This window comes from Periplaneta americana, chromosome 11 (genome assembly GCF_040183065.1).
Source record: "Periplaneta americana isolate PAMFEO1 chromosome 11, P.americana_PAMFEO1_priV1, whole genome shotgun sequence".
NCBI lineage: Eukaryota > Metazoa > Arthropoda > Insecta > Blattodea > Blattidae > Periplaneta > Periplaneta americana.
The window spans coordinates 82,425,167-82,450,531 of NC_091127.1; the positions used below are offsets into that span (position 1 = coordinate 82,425,167).

General features: G+C 36.7%; 1 protein-coding gene across 3 annotated transcripts in view; it reads right to left on the reverse strand.

Annotated features, from left to right (window-relative positions):
• LOC138709155 (synaptic vesicle glycoprotein 2B) overlaps positions 1-25,365 on the reverse strand; it is a 342,436-nt gene that overhangs the window by 31,420 nt on the left and 285,651 nt on the right. For 2 of the 3 annotated variants that reach the window (XM_069839698.1, XM_069839697.1), the window contains exons 2-5: positions 20,007-20,104; positions 14,516-14,572; positions 8,539-8,628; positions 1,900-2,061 (exon numbers count right to left, since the gene is read on the reverse strand). In XM_069839698.1, the coding sequence (XP_069695799.1) occupies positions 1,900-2,061; positions 8,539-8,628; positions 14,516-14,572; positions 20,007-20,043 (346 nt within the window). In that variant the 5' untranslated portion in view covers positions 20,044-20,104. The remainder of the gene's footprint in view (positions 1-1,899; positions 2,062-8,538; positions 8,629-14,515; positions 14,573-20,006; positions 20,105-25,365) is intronic. The other variant, XM_069839699.1, reaches the window with a different exon arrangement.

Consider the following 25,365-nt stretch of genomic DNA (forward strand, 5'->3'; position numbering starts at 1 on the left):
CTGTTGAAGATCAGAAGCTGATGTAGGCCTAGACCAGCAAGTGTTCAAGAGGTGGTCCTTTTCAATCGACGCGACACCTTGCAAAGCTCCTGGCGCCGGTGTCCTAAGTCCGGTAAGAATAAATCAAACCAAAGTACGGGTAGCCTAGTTATAAATTACGGGCGCGATATCGATAATTATTATCGCCCTAGTTATCTGAGTAAGCAAACTGGTAGGTCGGGCCCTACAGAGTCGTCTTCCTGAGGTAATATTGTCCCCAGGTTAGGAAAGAACAATTTTGTGTTCATGTGACTGAAAGATATTACCTGGGGACTGAGGACAAATCGTCTCGTAACTGCAGCTTACTTAAACATTGAGGGCGTACGAGGGTCTCCTGATTAAAGTTACTAGACTCATTTACTCATTTCTTTCTATAAAAGGTATTCCGTGAGAAGATACATAAACTATTTGGCTAACATATCCCACGTCAGATTTATATAATAATTCACCTCAGCTAATTAGGTGCATTATTACCCACAGCAGTTGACTAAACTAAGATCCGCTGTACACCCAGGGTTCGTGTAGGCAACACCACACGCCCTTAGTCTTCCCTCTCCTTGCTTCACCAGCCGGCGATCGGAGAATGATATGAAATGAGAACTAAGTGGAGAGTTGGCGGAAAGATGTAGGTAAATAGGCCTACCTACAGAGTGGAATTATTGAAATAACCCTGCAGATTTTCAGAGCGAATAGCTCATGTTATATGTAACAAAAAACTGTAATACTATATTGGTGGAAAGTTCATAGTTTTCTCAGAAAAAAATATTTCTCCCACCCCCCACCCCCAATGTTTAACACCCTCTTATTCGATAACTATTGCGAGTAGGATCGTGACTTTTACCCATATCGATAGAAAATCTAATATAGAGTCATGTATCCCTCTGTCACATTTGAGTAGCGTGAACGGTTTTCGTGTAAATTTAATTTAAAAACCACTAATTTCAAGCCATTGAACGATGTGAACAGACTGCAACGTTATAGTCAGGAAGGAAGATGGGAGGTAGTTCACCTAGGCAGACAGACCTGAGGTATTACGAGAAGAAAGAGGAGTGTGTTAGCGGCGATGTTGTCAGACTGCTGAAACTTCCAACTTAATTTTCTAATTAACCATGCACAAACAATATGAACGACAGAGGAGCAATATGGATGAATGAATAGGCCTACCATAAAATTGTAATGGCAGGGCTAATTAAACGAAGACAGAAATTGTGTGAATGAAATTAAAAAATCGATGGGCCTTTGTTTTTAAAAATATACATAATTAAATTTTCCGAGTCTAGTACAGTTATATCACAAAGTAAAATACGAGTAAAACAATCCAGTTGTACTGCGGCGAATTTGCTAGACTATGAGTTCGGCTTAATCATCATGTCGTCTGATGTGAGTTGTTGCTTGTTGTTCAGTCAGCTGTCCGAAGACAGGTCTGATACCAACATGGTACCATTTTTGAGGCAACTATGTCAGGAGATAATGGGGTAGGGTGACCAGTTCCTTTTCCTCTCCATTGCATACATCGCCGATTAGCTACATATTCCACTAATTAGACTTCAGATCGATGTCAGTTCTACAAGTTAAATATACTTACAAAATTTAAGTAAATTACTTAATCTTATTCGTATAAATTCGCTTGCTTGATAGAAATATAATTATTATAGATGTAGTATTTATATATTTTATTTTAAGCAGTGTTTTTGTCAAAAATAGTAATCAAATCATTGAGTTTTGTTAACTTTGTAGCAGAAAAATGTACTTCTCAAAATTACGGGCGGAAATAATTGCTTCTGTCTAGTAAATTATGTGTTTATTAAGTGTAAATGTAAATATACTATATTTTAAATTTCGTTTTCTCCACCTACTTACCAATGAAAATGATGCAGTTGAGCCAGCCCTTGGTATGAGTGTTGAGATTCAAGTCACATTGTGCCGAGGGAAGGATGAATGACATGGAGATCACATCCATTTCTTCACTAGTACTCACGAAACCACAAGTAGCCAATAGAAAATAGTGAAATTTACCATATCCTGCAATATTCCATTAGTCTATTAAAATTTTGAATCTAAACCAATAATAATTATATTTACAAGAAACCATACTTACTCACATTAGGTTGCAATAATTATTTTTAATAATAACTGTCCATAAACGTATTTGAAACTTCAGAATCTCATTCAGTTAATAATCATAACACTAGAGAGCCTTCCTTGATTCAAGTAACACAGAGTGCGGTCAACGATTAATAGGATTTTGACTTGCTCCTTATAAAGCTTCGGTTTTTCTCAATCGACGCATGCGACGTGCGGAATGCGAGGCTCACCTCGCACAAATCCGGACTACACGAGAGATAATGAGTGGTTTCTACAACTGCGAAATGCGAGGTCTGCGCACCTCGCAGTCATAGAAACCACTCACTATCTCTCGTGTAGTCCGGATTTGTGCGAGGCTGGCCTCGCATCTCAGACGTCGCATGCGTCGATTCAGAAAAACCAAGGCTTCAGGCATTCTTTGGATTATTGTGAGCCATATATATGCGATGTTTGTCCAAGTTCGACAGATAGCTTAGGTGGCATTCGTGAATCCGATGTTGACAGATGGCTATCCTGCCTGAGTCCCTGATAGAGCCAGGTCTCATTCGCAGACGAGTAGTCTGATAAGCCCCAGGGATGCGGAGCCCCAAGCCCTTTCTAGATCAACATCGAAAAGCCGTACTATCCCCAAACTTCACTTGAGCCTAATTTTACTATTGTAGATGATAGAGAAGAAGCGGCCCTTCTGCCAAATTGTAACTAAAGCTCGGAAGTTCCGATCTTCTGTCCTGTGCGCGTGGCTGAGGCTTGAGTAAACAAACTCACGCCTTGAATCCGATTACAGTCGCGTCTATATACAAAATCATGGGTGGGCAACTCGTGCTTTGAAAGTGTCAACACAACCTCAGTGCGATAGAACGGACTCCGTACTACCTATAGTGTCTGTATGCGGTTCTTGCAAAATGCAAATTCGCTCGCGTCTGCAGTAAATGGCACTCGTTTTAAGTGAAAAACAATATACAGTAATCCCCAGATCATTTCCCTTTGGTGATGAGTCGAGAGAGAGATTTTTTTTTATTAAGAAAACTTGTATAATGTTCTATTACACTTTCTTACACATGACATTTTATGTTACAAATAAACACAGTGAAGGTTTCAGTAAAGAAATTCTGTCTAGAACAGCTAAAGGTAAAAATGGGATATCAACAAGGTGAGACTGATATCAAATATCGTTAGCACGTTGTGCGTGCGAGTTACAGAATTGCACGATATATGATCGACTAGCTACGAGCATTTATGGATAAATTTGAAATGTGGCAGTATCATGTAGAATATAAGGCAACTTCACTCTCTTTGACTATAAACTATCTTGAAGAGTAATAAGAAAATCTTCTTATCAAATCTGCAGTGCTTGGGAAAAGTGACATAAGTCAGTTTTCACAAACATTTTTTGATAAATTATTGACAACTTACACTGGTTTATGTCGATTTGATTTTTTCTGTATGAATTATTGTAATTGGAGGAATACCTATGTATTTTTTTTTTTCCAAGCGAACAGATGTTCCGTAAGTTGTCAATAAATTATCAAAAAAGGTTTGTGGAAACTGACTTGTGTCACTTTTCCCGAGGATTACAGAAATATAAGACCCTACTTCAAGGCCTACAGCAGAATTCACTGGTAAGTTTGGAGAAACAATGACAATTGACAAGGAATCGAGATTTTTCTAAAATACTTTTGGCTTACAGCCGATAGAAGATCCTGAAAGTTTATAGCTTGATTTGATAAATCTATAGAACAGCACTCCACTCAGATTCCAGCGAAATCAGGAATCGAACTGTTCGTAATGCTGCCTAAGTCAAATATTTCCAATTATACTCTTTGCTTCCATATACTTATTGTATGCGCTTGAGGCAGAGTTTAATACAAGAAAGAAGTGTAAAAGCTCTCAATGTAGAGAAAGAGTTCAGAAAAAGTTTATTCATTCGCCGTGACATGTAAAAATTACTTCCTTGAATTTGTGATTGTTTGCGACTACAGACTATTACCTTTTTGAGAACAGAGGAATACTCTTTAATGTATAAAGACTTGTAAATTCTCGCGTTTTATGTTTCAAATAACACATAATAAGAAATATTAACAAATAATGTAATAACAAATAATTGTTGCAGCCATATTTATTGTATCTTGAAAAGGTTGTATTCAGTTTGTGTTTCCAGTACTAAACTAATTTACAAAGCTAGGAAATAATATAATTTTGTTATGTGTATTTAGATCAGTATGTCTAAAATTACTATAATTATTGTACCATGCATCTTTCTGAAATTCAAATCATGGAGTAGATATCACGACACCTGCATGAGCCGCCAGAGCGCACCGTGGCAGTGAACTGTTTTTTTTGCAGCGAAACTACAAACAACTTGTAATTGCTGCGGCTGGCTCCGTCTATCTTTCTCTCTTTCAACGTTCGTTAGCACTTTGTGAGCACGAGTTGCCCATCCATGGACAAAATTGTCACTGCCTGAAAAGGTTATTGAAGACATGTCAGCAACACGACGTAGCTTGAATTGTGTCGGAAGTATGCTGTCTCATAGTTTAGTTCATACACAACCAGGCCCCAGTCCAGTAAAGCCTATGAGCTGAATCACAAGACCGACGCGACTAGTAAATAGTTATGTTAAATCCAACTACTCATACATTCAGAGAATTAAAGGTAAATGTTTTTTTATGTATATTTTAATCGATTGGGGTTTATAAATATTGAAATCACGTATTTTGAATTGTAAGTAAATTAATTTCATAGAGTAACTTGAAATTAGATTTTTTCCTTCGAATACGATTACATTTGTAACTTGTACCAAACTAGAGGATGGAAACGCAGATTCAGTGAAGAACACTGTAACACCAAAAATCATCTTAACCCTTAACTGACATGTCTATTATTTCTCTCGTAACTGACTTGGTGCTGTCTGTCAGACCCCATTGGTTATATTATAATAAATATAAATCAGTACGCTAGATCACTACTCTCTAATTGGAAGGAGATAGAAGAGGAAAGTTCTAGACCATAAAATTCGTAAAGTGGAGGGGATGGAGGGATGACGGCGGTCTGTGAGACTGCTTCATGTCAGTTAACGGTTAAATATGTAGCATTGTTGGAGCAACAAGAGGACGAAATGTATTCGCTTTAAATTAAAGAAGTCGGGAGTTTTTTCCATATGGTCTGCAAAATGATGGAGGGGACCAACGTTCCAGTTCATAAAGTAAATAGGTAACTCCTTTTTTCAAGCAATTCGTACAAAAATATACCTACAAAAACTTCATTTAGATTCAACACTTCGCAAAAGGTAGGTCTATTTGAAAGTTTGTTATACTGATGTTTAGCCGAAAAAAGTGAAACAGTGGCAGACAATAAGCTTTGGGTTTCTTTAGACGACCAAATAAGGAGGTTCGTTGCACATTTTTTTTATTGTGGGAGTCCTCTCCTTCCCAGCAGCGAAGCGTCAACAGCGTGTATCTTTTAATATATCTCTAAAAATGTATTATTATATTTTTTTAGTTGGTTATTTAACGACGCTGTATCAACTACGAGGTTATTTAGCGTCGATGAGATTGGTGATAGCGAGATGGTATTTGGCGAGATGAGGCCGAGGATTCTCCATAGATTACCTGGCATTAACCTTACGGTTGGGCAAATCCTCAGAAAAAATCCAATCAGGTAATCAGCCCAAGCAGGGATCGAACTCGCGCCCGAGCGCAATGTTAATATAGGCCTAAAAGTAAAATAAAGTGTGCTGTGTGTAATAATAATGTATTTATTTATTTTACTTTTTTAGTTACATCGCTAAATTCCTCGCTATGGCAGAGTTGGTGAGAAAAGACGACCTGCTATGCGTCTAATTGAAGAGTTCAGAACCATAGTGGGCCAAGCGCCATTTACTAAAACCGTAGAAAACAAGGGTTAAAATGAATTTATTACCATAATTCAATGGAAACATATAGCAAGTAATATAAAGTATACACATTAAAACTAAATGATATGTCAATCTTCATTAAACTATGGTATTCACTTAACTCTAACCCTTGCTTTCTCCGTTTTTAATAAATGGCACTTGGCCCACTATGGCTCTGAACCCTTCAATTGTAAGTGAATCGCGATCCTTTCCCAAATCCTGTTGAAAAAAGTAGCCGATCTGGTACACAAAACTCTGCTCCCTCAAGACTGTCAGCACATGGTATGACGCTCAAAAGATGTCTTCAGTGATATTATTGGCTTATTTCTTCGCTCATTCCTCCACGGCTGCACTTCAGCTAAACAATCTGGTCACTGACATCAAGCTTTCTAAGTAATCCGTTAGTTTTCATAAATTTTTGTGTGAAACTGGTTTTGAAATGGCTTGTGATTAAAGAGCCTTAATTTTGATTGTGTCGCATTTATTGAATACTCTAACATCTGAATAAAAGATCACGTATTTAAAAGTAAAATAAGTAATGTAAAAATTCAAACACAAAAATTACTGCGTTTCCTTTTGCTAAAATACTTAGAATCTGTGTAGCAAAGTAAAATGTAATTGCACTACTGGTACTAAAAAATACATTATAGGAGTAATCACAATATATAATAATTATAATTAGTAGTAGTACTAGTATTAATAACAGTAATAGTATTATTCTTCTTACTGATCAGAATTATAATTTTATTGATAGGGTAAAATTGTATGCTCGAAAATTTGAATTACATAAAGGTATTATGAAGAAAATTGCAATAGATATTACTAAGGCAAGCACTCCTCCAAATTAATTAGGAATTAATCGTAAAATAGCATATCAATGGTTAAGGAGAAATACCTCGTACCTACAAAAATTACCATTTAATTTAACTACATTATTAATTAGATTATCTACGTTATTATTAAGTTCACAAAATTGAACGGTTAACTAATAATTTGTCCTCGAATAGAGAAAGCAGAAATACAGGGTTGTTTCCGATCTCTGATAACGAATTCGAATGACATCATGTGCGTCAGGAGTCACACGACAACTGAACTGTGGCAGACCAGTAGTGAGTGATCTCATAGTCAGAGTGCACGGCGACTCACAGCAGAAATTCCCAAGAAAATCGAGCCTTTTTGGGAGGAGTACATAACAACCCTTTCCGATGCCAAGTACAGTTAAGTGAAAATGAAAGAAGCCCTCAATAAACAAGGTTTCGTTATTTCCAAGAAAGGCATCTCTTTGTACTTAATAAGATTGGTAAAGCTCGAATGGAATTAATTTGTATCATCTCGTGAGGTGCGACGTCTTGTGGCGGGGAGTGGATTTGCTTGCTTTTCCACTCTGGAATTAATCCCATCCGAGCTTTGCCAGTCTTATTAGGTACACACAAGATACCTTTCTTGGAAATAACGAAACCACGTTTTTAGCAGGCTCCTATGATTTTCACGTAACTGTACTTGGCATCGGAAAGGGTTGTTATGTACCCCTCCCAAAAATGCTCGATTTTCTTGGGCATTGCTACTGTGATACACTGGGCACTCTGATTATGAAATCACTCACTACTGGTCTGTCACCTCTCGCCGCAATTCAACTGTCGGTGTGATTCCTGACATTCAAATTCGTTATCAGATATTGGAAACAACCCTGTATATATAAAAAGCTTGTCAGTTTGAGAAACATTAAATTTTAAAACAGTTGTTTGATTCACTTGCATATTTACAGATTTGAGATATCACTTCTTAGCCATCGATACGCAAATAAGAAATATAGAAATAGTACCTATAAACATTTGTACTATTAATAGACTTTACTAGTGATGCTGCACTATATTATAATATATTTAGTAATGATGGCAAGATAAACTAAAATGCTACTGCCTTCCTCTGCTTCGCCTCTGCTAAGATTTATTTATTTTAAATATGTGCTGCAATGTAGCTAGGCTGTATAGGCTAGATAGCCTACTGCAATAAACTTTACGGGATGAAATAAAAATATTAAACTTATTTATTATTCTCGTTTATTCATGCATGTATTATGTATTGTTAATTTTACTCAACCTGGCATGATATCAATGATGTGTTTTAGGAAGTGACCGCATTTTCAGTGAACCCGACTGTACTTCCGTGTCGGAAGCGCTCGTTTGTTTATATTGAACTCCTGTCCCAGCTACGTGTACGGGGCAGAAGGTCAGAACTTCCGAGCTTTATTATCATTCTTACCGCACTGTGAGAAGATGGCAGTCATAGTGCCCGCTCCATAAAATAAAATTGTATTTAATTTATTCCAACAAATGAGTTACCCAGATATGAAATTAAAGAGATAGCACCAATCTTTATTTCAAATTAAATATGTCTGTTGAACCTGTGCAATGATGTGACTATTAATTTATTATTTATAATAAGATCTAATGCCTGAATTCGACAAAAAATTGTATAATTTTCGTAAAGAGGTAAGAATTTCTTACACTACACAGACCTACCTGCAAGTTCAATTGCTTTTTCGAAGCCAACTTTCTCGAAGTTGTTGCCCTTCTCAACGTCACTTTTTCTGGTCGCCGTTACAGACACTACTGCAAAGAATAAAATTACGCCATTTTGGGTATGCGAAATTAAAGTGCACTGGTAGATATGGTTAATAATGGAGTCTAAATATTTAGACACACACTGCGTAAAGTATGCAGGAAGAAGGAAGTAGTAAGATACTGTATAAATTAATTCATATTTGAGCAGAACAAATTACCATCTTACTGGTTGTCCATTAAAAGGTGCAGTTTTAAGCTCTCTGTGATCAGACTGTGTCTCCTTTCTAAAATATCATATTTATAATGTAGAAGGATCTTCCATCTGGCGCAACCAGGATTGCGAAGTTACACTTAAAAACTTTATTTCAACACTACGCGTAACAATAGAGTAAAAATACGTAATTTATGTCATAAACATAGAAATATAATACATTCAAAACTTGCTGTAATACATTAAATAAGAAAAGTGTTAAATTGTTACTCGAGTTCTCAGGTTACTAGCATGCATTGCTTGCGGCTATTAAGTATTCGTACATTTGTACGCATGGAACAGGAACGAAGGAAACTGATAACACTTGTAACTTAATTTAGCATTTAAAGCCGTACATTTATACGCATGGAACAGGAACACAACAAACTAGACCAGGGGTCGTCAAGAGAGTGCATGCTCGTGCTAGCGTCTCTTACTCTCGAGCCCTCTTGTGCATTTATGGGAGCGGACGGGTAAGCAATATTTCAGTGGCGGCTTTTCGTTCGGACCATAAATCACGTAACTCAGTGGAATTCAATAGTACTAATAGTATAATGATGCATCCAATGTTCACATGTGTATTTAAGTAAGCATATTTTACATAGTTAATAAATAGTCAGGATTTCCGTTTTTAATGCCAAATAACTTAAGAAAAAAGTCACCTCTGAAATTGTGGAGTCCAGTCAAAGGAGGAGACAAGCCACAAATCCTTGTATTTCACTGGAATGTGAGGAAATAATTTCTCTGGACTAAATTCTATGACATATTATTCTAATGGTAGGTTATATTTAAAATGTGTAAAATTTAGAATTTATGAGCACACACGGCAGGATATTTAAATTTATGTAAATATTTTAATTGTGCTTTATTCTCTTATCTGACTGTGCCTCTCAATTTTGAAAAAAAAAATATATATATATATATATATATATAATTAGGAGAAACCTAATATATAAAGTACAGGAAGAAGTTTTGAAAGAAATGTATGTACTTATAAAACTAAGTACATAAATTTTTGGATTTGGAAGATGTATCGAACAAATTTCAATTTATGTGATCTTCTTCTATTAAACGCATAAAATAATCGATCATTATTACGATTTTATTGTCGGCTGCTATCAGGTCGCAATTGAGAATAGCAATGTATGGAAAACAAACTACTTACGTCGTGGCGAACTGTTCGAGACTGTCGACAGTTCTAGAAAGACCGAAACAGTCTTGTTCAGTATCAGACGATCCGAGACGAAACTTGTCTCGTCCAAGACACGATGTCCGATGCAGTATTTTGCGGGCCTAGGGAAACGTTCTCTAACTGCATATCAGTATCGGAATTATTAATAATAATATTGATATTAATAATAATAATAATAATAGATAATAATAATAATAATAATAATAATAATAATAATAATAATGATGATGATGATGATGATGATACCCGTCTTATATTGGTGTTTTTTAACTGCTCCATCATTTCGATCCTTTCGTCGTCTTTTAATTTGTCGTATTCATTAGCATGACAGTTGTCATAGTGACGCTGCATTATTTTCTTATCACATTGAGTACCTTAATGCAAATTAAACATCTTGCTGCCTTTTCAAACTCTGTTAAAAAATGACTTCTCCCATTAAGGGTTAAACAACGTAGGGGTGGAAGACCTACGTAAATCACTATTTGAACTTTCTGCCATCGTGTACGTACACAATCCACTCACAAGTGTAAAGTATTTACTACTCTAGTCTCCACTGATCGTCCGCATCAGCTAAGGCCAGATTCCTCCCTCTCCCTCCCTCGAAGCATGCACGGACGTGCAGGGCAAGAGGACTAATATAGGCCTCTTGGTGCAGGCCTCCCTGCTCTCTTTACCCAATACCCATTTCAGCGAGTGCTGACGACCACTGAACTAGACAATGGCTTCAGTGCGACTACTATTCACTCACACAACCTGCAAATCTTATGAGCGGGCGGCGAGAGTCCCAGCTGCGGGGATTGTAACTATTTCGGCGGGAATCCGAGTTGCTGCGGCCAACGTGCGAGCCGGCCGCAATGTGAAAGAAAAGCACTGTAGCAAACCCATGTAACAGAAATCGCGTGATAATATCACTGTGCTTTAAATTACACTTTAAAATACTGTATCCCTGAAACGACACTTTTCTTTTTAAGTTACTTACACTTTCTGTTCCAAATATCTGTATCTTTCATTATCTAGCATTTCACAAAATACTTTTGTATCACTATGTCACACTTTGGAAAAAAGAGGACCACAAGTGAAAATATTTCATGAATTGAGATAAAACTGCTGCCTAATAAAAAAAAGTTTCTTTTTGTTTCAATATGAAAAGCGGAAGGTTAAAATTAAATGCGAGGCGTGATTGTGTCCGTATGGTATTACAGTAATTAAAAAGGAGACATTGAACTTTATTCATCTCAGAATAATTAAAAATTTTATTTTTTCACTTGTGGCCGTCTTCTTCACAATGCGATATGCAGGGTGTTAAAAACAAGTATTCAATATTTTAGGAGGTGATAGTATGCACCAAAACAAGAAAAAATATCTAATAAACATGGGTCCTACAACACATACTTTCTGAGATCTGAACACTTGTTCATAGGAGGTGCTCAATGTGACGTCCATTTATGGCAATGCATTTTTCTGCCCTACAACACAACAGGCTACCAGATAATCATACCGTAGTTGACATCCTTGGCATGGAATACTGATACGTTCCAAGGGATACTGAAAACAAAAGTTTCGTTGCGGATATGAGCAGGGTTCAGCGGCTATGGTGTTGTGAATTTTCGTAATTAGCATGTGAGGGCTGATGAAAATCCCCATGCAGTTGAAGAAACAGGGCATCAGCACTGATTCTCAATCAACGTATGGGCAGGCGTTCTTGGCGATATATTAAGGGCCATACGTGCTGCCACAGAGATTAACTGGGGCTCGTTATCAGGACTTTTTTATTAACGTGTTGCCTACCTTGCTGCAATATGTACCATGTCAGCCGCTGAATCCTGCTCATATGTAGTTCATGGATGATAGGACACCAGCACATTGTTTCCGCAATGAGCGTGAACACCTGACGCTGACATTTCAGGACTGCTGGATTGATTGGGAGGCCCCACACCTTGGCCTGCTCGTTCCCCAAACCTAAATCACCTAGACTTTTGGTTATCAAGAACAACCAGGTCAATTTCAAAGAGTGCGGGATTCCTTATTCCGAAGGGCAGAGGAATGCACTGCCATGAGTGGACATCACATTGAGCACCTCCTATGAACAAGTGTACAGATCTCAGAAAGTATGTGTTGTAGGATCCATGTTTATTAGACATTATTTTCTTGCTTTGATGCATACTAAAATATTGGATAGTTTTTTAACACCCTATATGTTTATAGTATATAATTTTATACATGACAACTATTAGCTTTTGAACTTTTTGAAGTCTAGACTATTGCACTTATTTACTGTTGCAGAAATAAGTACGTTTGAAATAAATTTGAAGTAGCTATACATTTTTAAAAGTTAATATGCGTATCGTGAATTAATAATCATATCTTGAAAGGACGCGCAAATTAATACGCTGAATGTTCGCAATTCTTTCACATGACTTTTCTAAGCATAATTAATTGATTGAATTTTAAAACTAGCATACGAAGATTTGACATTATTCCTTTTACTTAATCGCTGTTTGAAAATATAAATTGTTAGTGTCATTAATTTTAAGGTAATAAATATACATTTACAAACTAAAATTACTCAATGAAGTTGAAGTTAGAAGCTAAAAGAAATGTGTAAATTGTCAATTTATGGCCTGTTAGTGGACTCATTCATATGTTTAAACTTTTTGTTATACAATTAAGGACGTCACCCTAATAACGGCGTATAGCACCATACGCCCTTTTAGGACGATTACATTTTCTTCATCTACAGATGTTCTTTTATCAGTTGACGAAAAATGGTTTCAATCCTAGTTATCTAGATGACACAAAACAACAGCGACGTGACGCACCACGCCCTTTCAGGTAATCAGTTGGCGCAGATTGTATTTGTGTTTTGCTTGGGTTAGTGAGTGGTTGTGTGTGTGCAAAAGTAAAGCCATGGAAAGCAGCAAGACTTCTGTGGTTTTACGTCTTTAATGTACATCTGCATTTTAGAGATTCTAAGAGCTACATGTATACATTTTGCAAACAGAAGGAAAAAAGAAAACTAATTGTGTCATTTCATTTGTGCACCTAACTCTAGTGAATTTGATGAAATCTCATCTCTTCAAGAATATTGTGATGTTCTCTAATGGTGCAGGGGAACAAAATAAAAATGTCAAATTTCTATCATTTATCTCATGGTTTTCTAAAATATATAATGTGAAAATGTTGCATATATTTTCAGTAAGAGGACATAGCTACTCGCAGTGTGACAAATTTTGGACTATACAGCATGAAGATTAAGAAAATGTCAAATGTTGAGACTGCTAAAGAGTATCTTGAAGTTATTTCGTTCTGTCGCGAGATGCCACGGTGCTATGGGACAGCTCCGTTTTGAAAGACTGGTCTGGAGCACTGAGTATTTATTTTCTGGAAAAAAAAAAAAAAAAAAACAAAAAGCAAGCAATCTGTGTTTCAAATCCAGAAACACCGTCAAATGTTTCATGAGCCTTCAGGAAAAGTATTAACTTTTAAGAACTATTCCAATGTGTTCAGTGAGTTTACATTTTGGAAGAAAGACTATGAAGTCAATGAAGTGAGGAATCCAACCTCTCCTTTAATGAAATGTGTTCCCCTTAATCAAACTAAAGAAAGGGATATTAGAGATTTATTTCCTTTCTTGAATGAAGAAGCAAGAAGTTGGTACGAAGATGTACTGGAAGAAGCAAAAGAAGGAAGCCTTGCTGTTGTACCCGAAGATGAAATTCTGATTCATGCTACAGACCAAAAGTGAGTTTGCTGGAATATTCATTTTTTTTTTTGTAATAATTTCATGTCGTTAGTAGCATTAACAGTGGCTATTATCTCATTTGGAACTTTACAAGTCAAGATGTATGTTAAGCTTATTTATCTCTATTGACTCGAGTATTAACAAGCATGTTTAATTTTTGTGTATTTAGGAGTAAAAGTCAAATAAGTTCTCATTTCTCACAGTTTAGCTCAGTATACTTATAATATTTCAGTCAAATTTATTAATATTCATATGAATTTAATGAAATTAAATGTTCACCTTAAAAAGGGCGTATGTAGAGTTGAAAAGAAACATGTCTTATCTCCCTCTTTCGTACTTGCTTACTGGCTTTTAAGTTACTCGGAGGTTCATTGCCGCCCTCACATAAGCCCGCCATTGGTCCCTCTTGGTCTCCCTCTTTCGTACTTTTTAAAAATCTATTTCCTTGTTCTCGATATACTTTCAGTCATAATATGTAAGGAATATATATCACTTCATATACAGTAATTGGTATTTACATACAGAAAGTCAATTAACTTTTAAACTCAATTATCTCAGAACATAATTTTCAGTTATACGCCCTTGTTAGGGTTATGTCCTCAATTGTTTAAAATTATTAATATTAACATTATTTTTACAAGTGGTAGATTATGAAACTTTTAATTACAGTAGGTCTACACATGAGGTATGGTATGATACGATATTATATTGTTTAGAATCAGATAAATATTCACTTAATATTTGTACCTACCTGAGAGTTCGATGTCTTTCGAGCCACCGTTTACTTGTCCGTCCTTTACATCACCGACTGAAATGAAACAGCAAAACTTACATAACATTATGACTCTGCATATTGCAGCAGGATACTTAATTCTGACATAAAAGTACTGTATTTCATATTATACATTCGAAGCATGACTAACGTGTGGTGGTTTTCAAGGGGCAATACTGGGTTAGAAGCAGACTCTGTGTATTCCACCGTGTGCTGGAACTTAACATTTCCAACGTTTCCGAACTGCATGCAAGTTTTATCTTCAGGAAAAAGTAGTATAAGCCCTGAAGAATCACTACTTTGTTGGGTCCGTTTTGAATGTCTACTCCGAACAACTGGACATTAAGATATTGGTAATGGTAGGATCTAATTCGTCTATTGGTTTATTGACATTGTTTGCTTTAAGTCAGCGGCCGTTTTGGGTGTTACACACGCAGGATGCCCGCTCCAGCAGCCATTGTACATAAATAACTATATAGACAGACAGACAGACAGATAGACAGATAGTCCGCGATGTACGTATGCAATGGAGGGGGAAAGGAACTGGCCACCCTACCCCATTATCTCCTGGCCTAGTTGCCTCATAAGTGGTGCCTTGTTATCACTTGTGAGGTTCAGACCTGTCTTCGGACAGTTGACTAAACAATAGAAAATGAGAAAATTGAGATTCTGATGATCATAGTAAGATATTAGGTAACAGACTGTCTCTGATTGAGGTTCTGACTGATATGTACATAATAAAGCAGTACATCTCACTTGATGATGTGTCAGAGGAAGAACAATTATTATTTGTATGTATCTGAAGTCTGATTAGTGCAATATGTATCTAATCGGCGATGTATGCAATGGAGGGAGAAAAGAACTGGTCACCCTACCCCATTATTTCCGTGCCTAGTTGCCTCATAAGTGGTGCCTTGTTGGTATCACTTGTGAGGTTCAGACCTGTCTTCGGACAGTTGACTAAACAATATGAAATGAGAAAATTGAGAATCTGATTATGATAGAATTAGGTAACAGACTGGCTCTGATTGAAGTTATGGCTGATATGTACGTCTATTATCAGGCAGTGCGAGTGTGCCGGATTATTAATTAACCAATCTTATTAAGTGTGCCGTGTTATTAATTAACCAATATTATTGCGAGTGTGTTTGGTTATTAATTAACAAATCTTATTAAGTGTGCCGTGTTATTAATTAACCAATCTTATTGCGAGTGTGCCGGGTTATTAATTAACCAATCTTATTAAGTGTGCCGTGTTATTAATTAACCAATCTTATTGTGAGTGCGTCGGGTTATTATTTAACCAATCTTATTAAGTGTGCCGTGTTATTAATTAACCAATTTATTGCGAGTGGGTTGGGTTATTAATTAGCCAATCTTATTAAGTGTGACGTGTTATTAATTAATCAATCTTATTGCGAGTGCGTCGGGTTATTAATTAACCAATCTTATTAAGTGTGCCGTGTTATTAATTAACTAATCTTATTGCGAGTGTGCCGGGTTATTAATTAACCAATCTTATTAAGTGTACCGTGTTATTAATTAACCAATCTTATTGCGAGTGCGTCGGGTTATTAATTAACCAATCTTATTAAGTGTGCCGTGTTATTAATTAACTAATATTATTGCGAATGCGTCGGGTTATTAATTAACCAATCTTATTGCGAGTGTGCCGAGTTATTAATTAATCAATCTTATTGCGAGTGCGTCGGGTTGTTAATTAACCAATCTTGTTGGGAGTGTGCCGGGTTATTAATTAACCAATCTTGTTGCGAGTGTGCGGAGTTATTAATTAACCAATCTTATTGCTAGTGCGCCGGATTATTAATTAATTCATTTCATTTCGTGTTCTGCCCAAGGGCAGGTCTTTCACTGCAAACACAGCTTTCTCTAGTCGTTCCTATTTTCTGCCTTCCTCTTTGTTTCCTCATATATCTTAATGCCGTCTATCATCTGATATCTTCTTCTACTCCGAACTCTTCTCTCATTCACCATTCCTTCTAATGCATCCTTCAGTAGGCAGTTTCTTCTCATCCAGTGACCCAACCAATTCCTTTTCCTCTTCCTGAACAGTTTCAACATCATTCTTTCTTCACTCACTCTTTCCAACATAGCTTCATTTCTTATTTTGTCTGTCTACTTCACACGTTCCATTCTTCTCCATATCCACATTTCAAATGCTTCTATTCGCTTCTCTTCACTTCGTCGTAATGTCCATGTTTCTGCCCCATACAGTGCCACACTCCATATAAAGCACTTCACTAGTCTCTTCCTTAGTTCTTTCTCCAGAAGTCCGCAGAAGATGCTCCTTTTTCTATTAAAAGCTTCCTTTGCCATTGCTATCCTCAGTTTGATTTCCTGGCAGCAGCTCATATTACTGCTTATAGTACACACCAAGTATTTGAAGCTGTTCACTTGCTCTACTGCCTCATTTAGAATTCGCAAGTTTATCTTCTGTATTTTTCTTCCTATGACCATGCTCTTCGTCTTATTTGCATTTATCTTCATCCTATACTGCTCATAGCTGTCATTTAGCTCCAGTAGCATATCTTTTAGTATCATTTCCTCTTCTGCTAACAACGCCATATCATCAGCAAATCTTACGCACTTTATTCTTTTTCCTCCTACTATCACTCCTCCCATGTTCTGAAAACAGCTATTTACTAAATACTGCAAGTAGATGTTGAACAAGGTAGGACATCCCTGACGTAATCCTCTCCCAATTTCATTTCCTTCTGACATTTCTTCTCCTATCCTGACTTTCACTAGTTTCATATAAGGATTACTGAAGAGTTTTCTCTCTTTCCAATCTACTTCAATTTTCTTTAGGATCCCTATCATTTTATTCCAATCCACTCTGTCAAAAGCCTTTTCTAGGTCCACAAATACTACATACACTTTTTTGTTATTCCCTAGGTACCTTTCGCCGATTGTCCGTAGCAGTCAATTGCATCTTTCGTACCTTTTCCCTTCCTGAAGCCAAACTGCTCTCTTCCAACTGTTATTCCACCTTAGAATATAAACTTCGATTCAGTATTCGCAAGAAAATCTTCGCCGAGTGCGATATTAGACTGATACTTCTGAACTCCTTACATTTCTTGGCATTATTTTTCTTCGGTGTTGGAATCAACGCTGTCTCCGTAAAATCTTCACTCCATTCGTATTTCTCATATATTTCGTTGCATAATGATAGAATTTGCTTCTTGTCTTCACCGAAGCATTTCATTAATTCAATGGGGATTCCATCAACTCCTGTTGCTTTTCCATTCTCCATTTCCTTAAGCGCTAGTTCAACTTCTTTCCTTAAAATAGAAAATACTTTTTCGTCTTTTGATACGGCTTCTTCGTCTTCTATAGCTAAGTCATCTGGACGATTACTTGTCTCATATAACTCTTCTACATATTTCGTCCATCTGTTTAATATTCCTCGTTTGTCTGTTATTTCATTTCCGATGTCGTCCTCTATCAACCACATGGATTTCCTGTTCTTATTTGTGAAGTCCAAACGTTTTACTTCGCTATTGGCGAGAGATGTCCAGCTAAGTTTCAGTCATATTGAATCTCACTGCGGCTCGGAAACTAGTTGCATTATGGGTTTATTACTACTGTAGTCAAATAGCTACTGTTTTCCAACAACTGAGACCTAAAGATTAGAATATTTATTTTCCGTGGTAACAAATACTGTATTACTAATTTTTAATCGGTTATTTAACGTCGTTGTATCCGCGCTATTTAACGTCGATGGAATTGGTGCTAGCGAGATGGGCGAAATGAATCCTAGCTTTCACCATGTGATTACCTGACAATCACATTACGATTGGGGAGAACCTCGGAAAAACCCAAATAGGTAATCAACACAAGCGAATATTGAACTAACATCCGAGCGCAGATGAATTACATTTTTCTCTATTGCATATGCCTACATCCATATTATAATACAGTAATAATATACTTTCATCTTCTTTCGAGTGATTTATTTAACCCCAGTTGAATAGCCGGTAGGTACTTTAAAAAGAGAAAGTCTACAGGGTTGTTTCCGATTTCTGATAACGAATTTGAATGACATCATGTGCGTCAGGAGTCACACGACAACTGAACTGTGGCGCCAGGTGACAGACCAGTAGTGAGTGATCTCATAGTCAGAGTGCACAGCGGCTCACAGCAGAAATTCCCAAGAAAATCGAGCCTTTTTGGGAGGGGTACATTACGACCCTTTCCAATGCCAAGTATAGTTAAGTGAAAATAAAAGAAGCCTGCAATAAACGAGGTTTCGTTATTTCCAAGAAAGGCATCTCTTTGTACTTAATAAGATTGGTAAAGCTCGAATGGAATTAATTTGTATCATCTCGTGGGGTGTAGCGACTTGTGATGGGGAGTGAATTTGCTTACTTTTTCCACTCTGGAATTAATCTCATCCGAGCTTTGCCAGTCTTATTAGGTACACACAAGATGCCTTTCTTGTAAATAACGAAACCACGTTTTTTGCAGGCTCCTATGATTTTTACGTAACTGTACTTGGTTTCAGAAAGAGTTGTTATGTACTCCTCCCAAAAAAGGCTCGATTTTCTTGGGTATTGCTATTGTGATACACCGGGCACTCTGATTATGAAATCACTCACTACTGGTCTGTCACCTCTCACTGTAATTCATCTGTCGGTGTGATTCCTGAAGCACATGACGTCATTCAAATTCGTTATCAGAGATTGGAAACAACCCTCTGTACATGGTCCCGCCGTATCTGTGGCTGGTTTTCTTCCATCCAGGAGGCCCCGGATTCAATACCCGGCCAGGTTGTCATTAAATATATGGTGAAAAAAACAGACATTGCAGAAGGTTGTTTTCGGTGTACTCCCGTTTCCCTCGACCATCCCACCAAAGCTCTGTACCTTCCCCTCATTTCAGCAACCATATGCAATTGTCTGAGGATAGAATCTGGCTGAAGCAGGGTGACCGACCTGTCAGGATCAGATACACGAATGCCACCGGGATCACATGTCCGACTTGGACAATCACCGCAAGTCAAGCTCAGTATAACTCAACAACCAGTAAATTGTTTTGAGTGGCCATGCGCAACGGGCTTAACAGAATGGGTGACCTTAAGATGGAACATGTGTGCAGTGCCGAAACAGTGGGGATGTTAAGTTCCAGCACACGGTGGAATACTCAAAAGTCTGTTTCTGAAGTAAATCGCCGTGAAAACCTTAAGCCTTGGTTTTTCTGAACCGACGCATGTGACGTAGCAAGTGCGAGGCCCGCCTCGCTCAAATCCGGACTACACGAGAGATAGTGAGTGGTTTCTATAACTGCGAGATGCGAGATCTGCGTACCTCGCAGTTATAGAAACCACTCACTATCTCTCTCCTAGTCTGGATTCGTGCGAGACGAGCCTCGCACCTCGCAACTCGCATGCGTCGGTTCGGGAAAACCAAGGCTTAACTCTCGTATAGTAGGAGGGCAAGTTAATACTTACTCGGATGATCCTTTCGGCCCAGTTCAGATTCTACCATTCTATGTAGTGCCGAGATATCGACAATGGGTCCGCTGTCGCAGATCAGTCAAGTCTTCAGTCTGAAATTGAAAAGAATATTAATTAATCTGCAAAAATTGTATTAAGAGAGACGCGATACGCTATTCGTTCTCTGGTTTCGAGAACGGAATCTTAATTTGTATTGAATTACATTTCTCATTTCTATTGACACTTAAAATAATCAAATCTAAAAACTTAACATGGTCATCGATACAATCGTCGATTGGGCCCTTTGACCCATCTCTCTTTTGTGAGAATACTGAACTAGCCTTTGAAGTTATTTGTTATGGCTAGAGAGCGGAATTTTAGGCCCTAAAAAGTGATATTTTAGGCGCCTAATATAGGCTCTTAAACTACTTTATGTAATCTCTATAAAATAAAAAAAATAGGTTTTTTGGTTAAAGAATGTCACTAATATAAGATTCACCATTTATTTAATGCAAAATTCTAGGACTAAAAGAAACTTCCACACATTTCACATTTTACAAGGATACACATGCATACACAAATGAAGACATTCTGTCTTTAAGTTAGTGTTTTTCATTCACCAATCACATTTCCAAACTTTGCTTCACAGTAGATGATCAGCACCTATTGTGGCTATTGTGTCGCTCACTGTTGCACTTACAATGGTGAGGAAAAAGGAAGAGGTTGTTATCTGTCTTGGACTGTAAGAGAATGCTTATTCGGGTACAACCCAGTAAGTTTGTGTTAAATTGCTGGCAGAAAGAGGAAGATATAATAATAATAATAATAATAATAATAATAATAATAATAATAATAATAATAATAATAATAACAATAATAGCCTAATAATAATAATAATAATAGCCTAATAATAATAATAATAGCCTAATAATAGCCTAATAATAATAATAATAATAATAGCCTAATAATAATAATAATAATAATAGCCTAATAATAATAATAATAATAATAATAATAATAATAATAATAATAATATTTTGTCTGGCAGGAGTTCTTTTACATGCCAGTAAATCTACTTACATGAGCTTGTCGCATTTAAGCACACTTAAATGCCATTGACCTGGCCCGGATTCGAACCTGCAACCTCGAGCACAGAAAGCCAGCGCTACGCTATCCAGGCCGACTGAAAATTGGAATTTTAGGATTGAAATATTGTAAGAATGAGAAGGGGTGGCCCGGAGGTACTTCTCTATTGTGTTGTTCATTGCTAGGAAGGAGTTGTTTTCCGTCTTGGAATGTAAACGGTACAGGATGTTAAGAAAAATAGTAAACAGTTACGAAAAATGATGCAAAAATTAAAAATAGGCACTAACGTCGAAATAGGCATTTTTAGGCATTATAAAACCCCTTTATTTATACCTATATATCCATGAAAAATGTAAATATTAAATCTCAAGCCTGTATGTATCAAGAAAAAAATAGGTTTTTGCCTAAATTCCGCTCTCTAGTTATGGCGCATAGTCACTGCTAAAGATACAAACACAAGACAGTGAACAAGCAACCAATATCTGTAAAGGAAATTTACAATGAATGTAAAAGATCACAATACACCTATTAAAATAACATAAATATGTCTTAAAGAAGCGTTTTATAACCTCAGTATACTAATTTATAATAAATAGAATATATTGAGGAATAGATACAAATATAATACAACGTATAAGAAAAGAAAAAAAAATAATTTCAGTTCGTTCCGTTAAAAAAATAGAAACGTAAAGAAACATTTCAAATCAATGCGCAAAAAAGCCTTCATACACAACTAAGTATTCCTCTAAAACAGCTGTACCTCTGCTACAGGTAGAGGGTGGGAGTAGTGTCTGTTCAGTTCATGGTACATCCAGATACACCCGTGTCTTAGTGCAGGCCGCATTTGTGTCTGTGTTGAAGTAATATAGCAATATGAAGTGAAAACGATGCGAAACGACTGACGAGGAGAGAAGAATTATAATGAATTTGCATAACAAATGTAAGTCTCTCTCCGAAATATAAACAATTGTAGGAAGGCCTAGAGCAACCATTCAGACAATAATTGACAGAATTGGTAAGTCAAAATCTTTCAAAATCGAAGAAGATCAGGTCGTCCAACAAAAGTGAGTAAACGAGCTGAATCACTGATACTCAGAAAAGTAACAATAAATCCAATATCAGTGCTTCGAAAATAGCTAGTGAGCTAAATCATGAAATTCACTTAAATGCCAGTCCTTTAACAGAAAGAAACTGCCTAAGAAATAACAATTTTCACGGCAGAGTAACACATAGAAAATTTATGTCAATGAAAGATATAGAAAAAAGAGGTTCTTGTTTGCTAAAATGAATGTAAACATGACAAAGGAGTTTTGGGATAGTCATATTTACCGACGAAAGCAAGTTTAATGTATTTTCGTCGGATGGGAGGACACTTGTATGAAGGAAAAGCAACACAGAGCTACCGAAAAAGAATCTGAAACCCACTGTTCTTGTTTGTGGGTGTATGAGCGCTGCTGGTGTTGAATCCTTGCATATTATTCACGGTAAACAGATATAAATCTCCTAGAGCATATTTTGGTGTTTAAAGATTTTGTATACTCACTATATTTCCATTTTTCTACTACTGTGTAGAGTCGTGAATAGTTTAAAGAATATTGTTAATGTATATCAATATTTTAGGTTCTGAACGAAGTGAACTATTCTGTTATTATTGCATTATTTATGTAATGTTAATATTATGCATGATTCCAACAAAGTAAACTCATCTGTTATTAAATATTTATGCAAACAGGAGTGTGTTACACGTTTATTTTTTATCGGATTATTCTTCTTTAAATGTTGACGTCTCGTACTGCTATGCATTCGGTTGCGTTACAGTCCAAGTTCAACATCGGAATTACGATACGAACTTCCTAGCTGCTATTACAATAGAAATGAAAAGTTTTCTTAAAACAATTTTATTATGGGTTTAATATTATGTGCCACATACCAGATACATTATTAGATTCACAAAGTAGTTATTCACCTGATGATAGTAAGATATACTGCATCATATTTAAGATTTTCTCCAGTAACGTCTTGTGACGTAGAACGAATATTTTCAGATTACAAATATTGTTTCTTTTTTCTGTACATAAAAAGAGTATTTCTTTTGATAAAATGAAAATGTTCATTCCTATTTATTCTAATGAGGCTAAAATCATAATTGTATACTTTGTATGTTATTTATGTATGTATGAGTAAATTATTTTAGTTTGGGAGTTACGAAATGTATAGTTACAAATTATTATTCTTTATATTATTCGTTTGTTATATTCTCGCTCTAAGGCTGTGGACGATTAGGGCACATGTTTGGTTACCAACCAGGTGTACATGTTTGTCGTTCTGGTTCACTGACATTGAGGGATGCGTTATCACTTTTCATCCGGTAGAGATATAGTCCAAGCTCACACAACATAACAGTTTTGGTACCAACTTCCTAGCTCTGGTCATAATATTGTACGTATTTATTCTTTCCTGATGGGAATTGAAAATGGTGATCGTATTTTACACAACACTGCTTTCGGTAACTTTTTAAAAGTGTCTTACCTGATGCACTTAGCTTCGACCACTCGGTACGGACGGGAGACGTCCTAGTATTGCTATACTAAAGCAAGAATGCTGCTCTGAAGGAATGTGAATAAAAGTCACGTGGCTCTGCAAGTATCATTTTTACATGAATGCAACTTTTTATCTTTCAAAAGTAAGGATTGCTATTATCTCGTCACATTATCATGAAACAAGGTTGGCAACTTGCTGACCCCACGTGATCAGAGGAAGAAAGGATTTCTCATTGCGAACTACGTTTTAGATGGCAAACAGAAAATCGATTGTTATCGTCATCCATCTCATTTCTCTCTTTATCAACGTCACCATCATCATGATGTCATCATTACCACTATCATAGCCACCGACGTAGCTCAGACAGTAGTGCGTTTGCCTGCTGATCCGCAGTTGCTCTAGGCTTGGGTTCGATTCCCACTTGGGCTGTTTACCTGATTGGGTTTTCTCTCAGATTTTCCTCAACCGTAAGACGAATGTCAAATAATCTATGGTGAATCCTTGGCCTCATCCCGCTATCACCAATTTCATCGACACTAAATAACACAGTAGTTGATACAGCGTCGTTAAATAACCAAGTAAAAACTACTACAAGCTCAACTGTACAGCAATCAGCTGAAAGTTTCTTACTAGGGAATATGGGATCGATCCCGGGCATATTCTGTGGTGGACAAGCTGACTGGGAGGCAAGCTTTCGTCATGTCTCTCTATCGTTATTCTTCTCCTTTCTTGCTTCATTATCGCTATAATATTTTTATTTTATCGCTTTTTTAGATTTAAAAGGGATATGATACTTTCAAATGTGGATATCGAGAAGCATGGAGCTTGTGAAATGGACAGACAGAATAAGAAATGAAGCTGTGTTAGCAAGAGTGGGTGAAGAAAGAATGATGCTGAAACTGATCAGGAGAGAAAAAAGGAATTGGTTGGGACATTGACTGAGAAGAAACTGCCTACTGAAGGATGCACTAGAAGGAATGGTAAACGGGAGAAGAATTTGGGCCAGAAGAAGATATATGATAGACGACATTAAGATAATTATATGGTTCGTATGGGGAGACTAAGAGGGAGGCAGAAAGTAGGAAAGATTAGAGAATGGTGGGTTTGCAGTGAAAGATCTGCCATTTGGGAGAACACTATGTAGGCCTATGTATGTATGTATGTATGTATGTATGTATGTATGTATGTATGTATGTATGTATGTATGTATGTATGTTTTATTTAACGACGCTCGAAATTGCCGAGGTTATATCAGCGTCGCCGGTGTGCAGGAATTTTGTCCCGCAGTTCTTTTACATGCCAATAAATCTATTGACATGATCCTGTCGCATTTAAGCACACTTAAATGTCATCGACCTGGCCCGGGATCGAACCCGCAACCTCGGGCATAGAAGGCCAGCGCTATACCAGCTCCACCAACCAGGGTATGTATGTATGTATGTATGTATGTATGTATGTATGTATGTATGTATGTATGTATGTATGTATGTATGTGATACCTTTAGTTTCCAAGAATTGGTAGCTACCACTCCTTTCATGCTTTAATGCATATTGTCTGGTAGAATTTCAGTAAATTACAGATTTCAATATTATGTGATAAGAATTGTGCTGGAACTTCACACAGGAGGAATATAACTCTCTGATGTTCGTGATGGAAATTTAACTCAGGATGTTTAACGCAATATTCAATTCACTAGCGTCTCATACCGATAAACATGACTAGAATATATACTATATATATATATAT